The following is a 10050-nucleotide window of genomic DNA, read 5'->3' as shown; positions in this document are numbered from 1 at the left end:
CAACAATCGGTCTCTCCTCGTCCGGAGCAAAGAAGAATGAAGAAAACCAAAGACACACAGAAACAAGAAGTCCAAGGGACTAGTGGGCCATGTGAACCTCAGCCTATATGACTATGAGACCAGAACAACTAAATGATGCCCAGCTACCACTGTCAACCACTCAGAAAAGGATTAGTGCAGGAGATCCAGGATAGGGTGGGAGGACAATGTGGAACAAAACTTAATCATAAAAAGACCAAGTTGGTCTGATAGAGCCTGGTGAAACCACTGAGACTGTGGCCCCTAGTTACCCTTCGGGCCTGGAAATGAACTCACACCTGTGGCTTACAGCCAAACAACAGACGGGCATATAGGGTGACTATTTATACCAGGTAGATACATACACTCCTTAGAATGATTAATCATGAGAGAACAGAAGGGCAATATTTGCACAGGGAGATAGCTCAGAGGGCAGGAATGTATAGGAAAGAAGGACACAGGGAAGAGGCAACTACAGGGAGGAAGTGGGAAGAGAGCTGTTATACTGTGGGGATTATAGTCAATGTCATGAAACAAAATGTGTATGAACTGCTATATGGAAAATGAATTTGCTCTGTAAACTTTCACCCAAAGCACAATTAAAAAAAAAAAAAAAACCCACAAGCTCACAGGAATATGTATAGATTTGAAGCTGTTTAACTGAGAATGCTTCCTTTTTTAGAGAGAACTCTCACCATTAAAGGATCTAAGTAATTACAAAAAAAAGTGAAGATGGTTTCAGTACTCTGATAGTCACCATGCTGGAGAGATGCCATAAGGAGTATTCTTTACACCTCTTTACACCCGTGTGCTTTTGTCTCTTCCAAGGGTATGGTTGGAAGAGTTTATTAAACTTTCTGTTTAATTAAGCTTTACGTCTTCAAGTATCACAGATCCCCCTTCCTATTACAGGAACAAGGAATGGTAAGTCTCAGGCACTTTCTAGTCAGGGCTCTGGGGATATGTCACTTTCATCCTTGCCTTTATAATGTGCTTCCCTAAGTTTCACCTGCTATCTTGTTTCTCTCAATTCTCCTGAAATCTTCCTAGATGTTGTAGTTCTTAGTTGCTGTCAAGTCGATTCTGACTCAGGTGACCCCATGTGTTACAGAATAGAACTGCTCCATATAGTTTCTTGGCTGTAATCTTAATGGAAGCAATTGCCACGCCTTTCTCTCATAGAGCCTCTGGTGGATTTGAACCACCAACCTTTAGGTTAGCAGTAGAACTCAAACTGTTTGTGCTACCTAAGGACTTTTAGGCTCCCTAATTAAATTTCCTCCATATCCATTTCCTCTTCTCTCAGGCTGCAGATCCAAGCATTTCTTAAATTCATAATCTTGCATCACTCAGGAGGTTGCTTATTTCCTGTGAGGCATGTGGCCCACAGTGAGAGTAAACTGCTACCATGCAGAAAGGGGCTTTAGCCATACACAGCATTATGGCTCAAACAGCCAAGCTTATCATAGGCACTATTACCAGATCAAAGATCACAGCATATTTCGGGGGGGGGGGGGTTTAATTATGCCTTATGCACTTTATCAAAACCACTAAACATAAATAGTGATCATAATTAGTATATTTATAAAAAAAATTACAAGCAAATAGACACCATCGGGTACTTCATTTAAAAATAACAACTCACTGCCATCGAGTCGTTTCTGATTCGTAATGACTCCCATTGGGTTTCCAAGGCTGTAAATCTTTAAGGAAGCAGATTGCCCTGTCTTCTTTCCATGGCTTTGAACCACTGACCTTCCAGGTAGCAGTCAAGTGCCTTATCCGCTATGCCACCAGAGCTCCTGCCTTCATTTATTAATAGCTAGTTATTCTTGGTCATTGCTTAATTTACCCTTGTTTCTCTTTAAGCCTAATTGGCACAACTTTTTAATTTATAACAAATACTTCAACTTAAGCCCTGCTAGTGCTTGACAGATGGTTAATATCAAAAGGCCGTGGGGATGGTTTCTGTTTAGCCTTTGTGTTTTTTCATTTTTGGTTTGTTTTTAAGCAGGAAAAAAATTTTGAATGTACTGGTAATTTGTAAGCATGAGATCATCATCAACTTTTATTGTACTTTGAATTTCCTATTTTCCCCTGGATTTCTCTTCTACTCTTGGCCTACTGGGAGCAAGGAAACCAGGCAGAAGCATACCACAATGGTCTGTGTGATAAGCCTCATAAAGTATTTTTCTTAATGAATGGTTTCATTGACATCTTTACTGCTTTGCTCTAAGCTTTGTGATTCCCTGTGCATCTGTACATTCACCTATGATAAGCCTCATCCAGTCCAACAAAATTGGTCCCTTAGTATATAGACTACCCTACTTTAAGAAGCCTTATCTTTTTTTTTTTTTTTTTTAGAACATAACACCTGAAAACAATTTAAACAGAAAGTAATAGGGCTTTAAAGCAGAACTATAAAAGTGATTTATTCATGAGTACACACTTACTCCTTTACCAACTGACATTCATTTTATAATAATTTTCCTTAAATGTATATCCTTGGTTTTCTTCCTAAATCCTTGCTACTAATGTGTTGTTGTTGTTATGTGCCGTCGAGTCGGACCCGACTCATAGCGACCTGTCCTTGGGTTTCTGAGGTGGTATCACTACAGAAGTAGATTGCCCAACCTTCCTTCCCAGGAATGGCTGGTGGGTTTGAACCACCAGCCTTCTGGTTAGCAGTTAAATGCCTTAGGCAGTATGCCACCAGAGCTCCTTTGCTACTCTTTATTCCACTCTTATTCCCTTCTACTTTGCTCCAAAGATGCTCATCATATGTGCTTACAGGGCTGTACTGGGGTACTGAACCCCAATTTGGGAAATTGTGCTATGAAATGATAACACTCCCTAGCCACAATTATTGACTTTATTAAGTAGACAATTAGCTAATTTTTAATTAGACAAAGAAAAGTTCTTAATTAATTTTTCTGAAGTTACTCTAAATGCAATTTTATACATGCTCCCCTGGCAGCAACAAAGCTATGCAAAGTGTTACCTTCTTCTTAGGTCACAGGAACCTGCATGCTATATATGAGTAATTTCTGGCAGGGACTCCCCTCCCTCAAAGGAATCACTGCAGAAGAAAGAACTAATGATAATAATACTCTCTTTACATTACATACGCATTTATAGTTTCAAAGCAGTTTCATACATACCATTTCAACCAGTTTAAAATAAAAAAAAAAGAGTGGGGGGGGAAACCACAGAAGCTCAGAAAGATTAAATAAAGGTCTTCTTTGAAGTCACATAGCTGCCAGTCAGTGTCAAAGATCACAACTTAAACCACGACTTGATGATTGTGATTAAAAAAAAAAAAAATTCAATTTTGCAAATAGGATTAACAATCCAGAGATTTTCATTAACTTTATGGTGGTGAATCTTTCATAAGCAATACTTACCAATGACTGAGCTTTTCTTAGCTTAGATCTGTCCTGCAATTTATTTTTCTTATCGTTTAACTGTCGGCTGAAATCTGGAGTCATTTCATTTTTTTTCTTCCTTCTGTAAATTGAAAAACATTAGAAAAGTTATAAATTGCCATTAAAAAAAAATGTTGGTTGTTTGCATAGCTATTTGTCTGTTTGATTTTGCTGTCCCTGTGATTTGAAAGAATGCCTTTACTCCACTGGAAACAACCTAAATGTCTATCAATAGAGAACTAGCTGAACAAACTCTGGCAGTCAACACAATGAATACTACATGCAGAATATTTCTATATATGACTGTAGAGGAATCCAGGATATATTGTTACCTGAGAAGAGAAAAGTGGAGAAAGTGTATCGTGTGCTACCATTTATTTATTTCAGCAAAGAGGTAAAAATATATAAAGAGAGAGAGATTTGCTTATATTTTTTAAAATAGAAGGATTAAACCACAAATTATTATTTTTTAAAATTTCGTTACATATATAACTACAAAGAGCTCTGGTGGTGCCATGGTTAAAGCAGTTGGCTGCTAACTAAAAGACGGCAGTTCTCACCCACCAGCACTCACCAGCCGTTCTATGGGAAAAAGATGAAGCAGTCTGTTTCCATAAAGATTTACAGCTTTGGAAACACTATGGGGCTGCTCTACTCTGTCCTACAGGGTTGCTATGAGTCAGAAATGACATGATAGCAGCAGGTTTGGTTTTGGTTTTATGTAAATACGATTCCCATGTGTTCTGATCAGGGGCAAGAAAACAGTACAGAGAAACAAGGACAAGAGTGAGACTTCTACAAATATATCTTGTTCTGTGTATTTGATTTTTTGTACATTTGATTCATCTAAAATTATAAAAAAATTTATGTCAGTTGGGAAAGGAATGATTATAAAATAAAGTGAAGAAAAAAGTCTCTAAAAAGTAAAAGCAAAATGAAACAAATGGTTTTGTGTATGGAGTTGGTGGCATTACCACAAAGAGGAATTATTTCATGTGACTTTAAAACAATAATTTGTCTGAATATTCTTAGTAGAATATATCCTAAGAGTAAACACACAAAAAATCTTAAACTGTTTTATTGTTTGTACTAATATTAGTATTTTTTTCCTAAAATTATCATACATATTAGGATAAAGCAGGGGTCTACAAACTATAGCTCATATACCAAATCTGGTGCACTGTCTTTTTTTTTTTTTTTTTAATAAAACTTCATTGGAACAAAGTCACTTTTTTCCTGCACATCATCTATGGCTGTTTTCATACTACAATGCTAGAGTTCAGTAGTACTGACAGAGATCATATGACCTTCAAAGCTGAAAAGATTTATTGTCTAGCCCTTTACAGAAAACGTTTACCTAACATAATGGATCTAGGCAATGACCAAAAAGAATTGGTCAACATTCATCCATTTCAGGAGGTAGCATATGATCAAGAACCAATGGTATTGAAGGAAGAAGTCAAAGCTGCACTGAAGGAATTGGTGAAGAACAAGGCACCAGGAATTGACAGAATACCTATTGAGATGTTTGAACAAACGGATGCTGCACTGGAAGCACTCACTCAGCTATGCCAAGAGATTTGGAAGACAACTACTTGGCCAACTGACTGGAAGAGATCCATATCATTGGATCATTCCAAAGAAAGGTGATCCCACAGAATGTGGAAATTATCAAACAATATCATTAATATCACATGCAAGTAAAATCTTACTGAAGATAATTCAAAAATGGTTGCAGCAGCATATTGACCAAGAGCTTCCAGAAATGCAAGCTGGATTCAGGAGAGGACGTAGAATGAGGGATATCTGATGGCAGATGGATCTTGGCTCAAAACAAAGAATACCAGAAAGATGTTTACTTATGTTTTACTGACAATGCAAAAGCATTGATTGTGTGGATCATAATAAATTAAGGATAACATTGAGAAGAATGGAATTCCAGAACACTTGATTTTACTCATGAGGAACCTGTACATAGATCAAGAGGCTGTTGTTTGAACAGAACAAGGTGATACTGCATGGTTTAAAATCAGGAAGAGAGTGTGTCAGGGTTGTATTCTTTCACCATACTTATTCAATTTGCATACTGAGCAAATAATCCAAGAAGATTGATTATATGAAGAAGAACATGGCATCAGGATTGGAGGAAGATTAATTAACAACCTGCGATCTGCAGATGACACAATTTTGCTTAGTGAAAATGAAGATGACTTTGAAGCATTTATTGATGAAGATTAAAGACTACAATCGGCAGTATGGAATACACCTCACAATTAAGAAAACCAAAATTCTCATAACTGGTCCAATAAACAGCTTCACGCTGGATGGAGAAAAGATTGAAGTTATCAAAGACTTCATATTACTTGGTTTTGCAGTCAATACTAATGGAAGCAGCAGTCAGGACATCAGACAACATACTGCATTGGGCAAATTTGCAAAAGACTGCTTTCAAGTGATGAAAAGCAAGTATGTCTCTTTGAAGACTAAGGTGTACAAAACCCAAGCCATGGTATTTTCAATAGCCTCTTATGCATATGAGAGCTGGACAGTGAATAAGGAAGAACAAAGAAGAGTCAATGCTCTTGAATTGTGTTGAAGAAGAATGCAAAGAGTGCCATGGACTGTTAAAAGGACTAACAAATCTATTCTGGAGGAAGTGCAGCCACATTGCTCCTTGGAAGTGAGAATGGCCAGACTTCGTCTCACCTACATTGGTCATGTTGTCAGAAGGAACCATTCCCTGGAGAAGGATATCATGCTTGGTAAAGGGGAGGGTCAATGAAAAAGGGGAAGGCCCTCAACAAGATAGATTGACACACTGACTGCAATGATGGGCTCAGGTATAGCAAGGATGAGGAGGCTGGCACAGGACCAGGCAGTGTTTCGTTCTGCTGTGCACGGGGTTGCTATGAGTCGGAGACAACTTGACAGTACCTAACAACAACAACAACAACAAGCAATGATCATCAATGACCAATTGAATGCTTGGAGGTTTCAGAATGGTAAATAAGAAAAGGTTTTAACTTAAATTCAGTGGCATTTCCTCCAAGCAGCAGTGTTATTCTGTCTTTAAATGCCTTGAAACCAGGCATAAACTTCACCTCTTTGTGAGTATAGGTCCGTTCTGACATTTTTTTCCAAAACAAGCCTGCTTTGTCCACATTGAAAATCTGCTCTGGTAGACAGTCTTCATCTTGTATTATCTTATCCAACCCATCTTTAAATTTTTTGGCAGCTTCAGCATTAGGGCTTCCTTCTCCAGTATATGTATAGTGTTGTTGTTGTTGTTATGTGCCATCGAGTCGAACCTGACTCATAGCGACCCCTCCTTGGGTTTCCGAGGCAGTATCACTACGGAAGTAGATTGCCCAATCTTCCTTCTGAGGAGTGGCTGGTGGGCTTGAACCTCCAGCCTTCTGGTTAGCAGTCAAGTGCCTTAGCCACTATGCTACCAGAGCTCCCACATATATGTATAGTACATAAGCCAAATCTACACTTGAAGCAGTGAAACCAGACTACTCACATTGGTCTTCTCTTTGCTGTTCCTTCAGATTTTCAAAAAGGCTGCATGCTTTTGTTTAAATCATTAGTAAACTCACAGGAGTCCTATTCTGGATTTGATTTTCTATCCAAATCATCAACAGCTTCACCATCTCATGGATTGGCACTCAACTCTTCATTGTTAAATTGTAGATTTTATGCCAATCACTCCTTTTACTGCCTCCAAAACCCTATTCTTATCCTTAAAGATTGTCTAAATGGTTGAATGAGACAGTCTTTTCTCATGTGCTGTTTGCCAACTTTCTTTCCATCATCATAGACCTTAATGATCTTCATCTTTATATTCAAGTATACAGCCTTCCTCACCTTTTTTGGATTAGAACTCATAGTAGCATGACTTCTTTTGCTAGACATAATTGGGGGTATAAACGTCCAGCTGTTATAGTCAGAGAAACTTGAACAACAGCTCTGAATTCCCAACTGATGCATCTGATTGTATAAAATGCTGAATAAGATCACACTACAGGCCAGGTCTACAACAAAGTTGGCATCAGTGTTGTAACAATGAAGTCAGAGTCATACAGGCTGTTGGGCACGTGTGCAGTTCAACTGCCGTTTGTTGTTAGGGTTCAACATTGCCCAACTTTCTATTCCTGATGACTCCTGGCACCAACTTCATTGTAGGCCAGGTTGCTATACAGCAGTGTTTTGAATAGTAAATCATAACACTGAACATCTGCAAGTGAACATGTAAGAATGACATCAGCAAATTATGCACCACAACAGTATATGTAAGGAAAAAAAAAAAAAAAACCAAACAAGCTCCCTGCTGTTGAGTCTGTTTGACTCATAGCAACCCCTTCTTGGGTTTCTGAGGTATACCACCTCTATATCTACTCTATGGAAGTAGATTGCCCAGTCTTCCTTCTGAGGAGTGGCTGGTGGGTCTGAACCACCAGCCTTCTGGCTAGTAGATGTCTTAGGCATTGACTTGTTGTTGTTGTGCCGTCAAGTCAGACCCGACTCATAGCGACCCCTCCTTGGGTTTCCGAGGCAGTATCACTATGGAAGTAGATTGCCCAACCGTCCTTCCGAGGAGTGGCTGGTGGGCTTGAACTGCCAGCCTTCTGGTTAGCAGTCAAGTGCCTTAGCCACTATGCTACCAGAGCTCCCAGGCATTGTATATAACACATATTAATAATGATAAGATGTACAAAAACAAAAACAGATAGTAGTTAAGTGCAGTTTTTCATAACTCAAATATCTTGTAAGTTGGGGACTACCGGTATTGCAAATATTTTTCTCCTATGCTGTGTGACCTTTTTATTTTCTTAATAGTGTCTTTTAAAGACCAAAAGTTTTGAATGTTGATGAATTCCAATTTATCACTTTTTGTGGTCTGGTTCATGTTTTTTGTGTCTTAAAAAAATCCTTGCCTACTCCAAGGCTGCAGGGATTTTCTTCTAGGTCTTTTTCTAGGACTTTTATAGTTTTAACTTTTACATTTAGGTCTATGATCCACTCTGAGTTATTTTATTTTATTTTGTGGTATGGTGTGAGCTAAGGGTTGATGTGTAATTTTTTCCACACCAACACTACTTGCTGAAAAGACTAATCCTTCCCCACTGAATTATCTTGGTATCTTTGTTAAAAACTAATTAACCATCTATTTTTAGGTCTATTTCTGGAATCACTATGTTCCATTCCATTGATCTGTATGTCTATCCTTATGCCAGTACACACTATTTTGATAGTAGCTTATAATAAGTTTTTTACTAACAAATTTTAAAACTGTGAAGTGTAAGTTCTCCAGCTTTAGTTTTCCTTTAAGAAATGGCTTCATTCTAGATTTTTCCCCATTTCTTTAAGTACATTTTATTGAAATATAATTTATGTATAGTGAAATTCATAAAACTAAAGTTACATGGGTCAATGCATTTTTTTTTTTTTTTTTGCAGCGTTCCCTCCCCTCTCCTCCCACCCCTGGTAACCAACAAAGAAAGTTTCCTTCCATATATAAACCTTTCCTTGACTTGTTACAATAATGAACTAATACTATATTTGTCCTGTGATTGACTTAATTTCACTCAGCATAATGTCTTCCAAGTTCATCCATTCTATGAGGTGTTTTGCAGATTCTATATTATTGTTTAGTGTTGCATAGTTTTCCATTGTGTGTATGTACCATAGTTTGGTTATCCTTTTTTCTGTTGATGGACACATAGGTTGTTTCCATCTTTTTGTTACTGTAAATAGTGCTGTGATGAACATGGGTGTGCACGTATCTGTTTTTGTCTTGACTCTTTCTTCTTTAGGATATATACCTAGTAATGGGATTCCTGGGTCAAATGGTATTTCTAATTCCAGCTTTTTAAGGAATCGCCATACTGTTTTCCCACAGTGGTTGTATCATTTTACAGTCTCACCAGCAGTGTATGAGAGTCCCAATCTCTCCACATCCTCACCAGAATTTGTTACTTTCTGTCATGCTAAATTTTGCCATTAGTGTTGGGGTGAGATGGTATCTCATCATTGTTTTGATTTTCATCTCTCTGATGGCTAATGATTGTGAGCATTTCTTCATGTATTTGCTGGCTGCCTGAATATCCTCTTTGGTGAAGTGTCTATTCATGTCTTCTGCCCATTTTTAAATTGGATTGTTAATCTTTTTGCTATTGAGGTGTTGGAGTTTCCTATAAATTTTAGAGATAAGCCCCTTGTCAGATATGTAACTATTGACAAGTATGAATTTGTTGCTGTCATTTTGTTATGTGCTTTTTTGTGGTGTTCCTGATTTCTTTGTTCCATGTAATTTTCTGTGCTGAGTTTCTTTTATTTATGAATTGTGTTATCACATCTTTCACTGCTATTGTTTTAGTATTTGCTAAATATTTGTGCTGATCCTCCTTTTTATTGTGATGTGAAGGTTTCTCATTTTTCTTTGAGGTTACCCTGTGATTTATAATTTTCTTCCCAAGTTTAGAACAGTTAGTTCTATCTTATAGTTGTTTTGACTTCCCTGCCATCTAGGAGCTCTGGAGGCATAGTGCCTAAGGCATTTGACTGCTAACCAGAAGGCTGGCGGTTCAAACCCACCAGCCACTCC

At 37.9% G+C, this 10050-nt stretch overlaps 1 protein-coding gene across 1 annotated transcript in view; it reads right to left on the bottom strand.

Annotated features, from left to right (window-relative positions):
* Window positions 1-715: 715 nt before the first annotated feature.
* Window positions 716-10050, bottom strand: part of FBXO16 (F-box protein 16) — an 81756-nt gene continuing 72421 nt past the window's right edge. Inside the window, exons 6-7 of the mRNA XM_007938772.1 lie at window positions 3423-3525; window positions 716-724 (exon numbers count right to left, since the gene is read on the bottom strand). Of these exons, the coding sequence (XP_007936963.1) occupies window positions 716-724; window positions 3423-3525 (112 nt within the window). The remainder of the gene's footprint in view (window positions 725-3422; window positions 3526-10050) is intronic.

The sequence above is a fragment of the Orycteropus afer genome, unplaced genomic scaffold (assembly GCF_000298275.1).
Source record: "Orycteropus afer afer isolate SDZICR_OR568_19922 unplaced genomic scaffold, OryAfe1.0 scaffold00053, whole genome shotgun sequence".
In the NCBI taxonomy this organism is placed as follows: domain Eukaryota; kingdom Metazoa; phylum Chordata; class Mammalia; order Tubulidentata; family Orycteropodidae; genus Orycteropus; species Orycteropus afer.
This window is presented reverse-complemented; position numbering and strand designations above follow the sequence as displayed.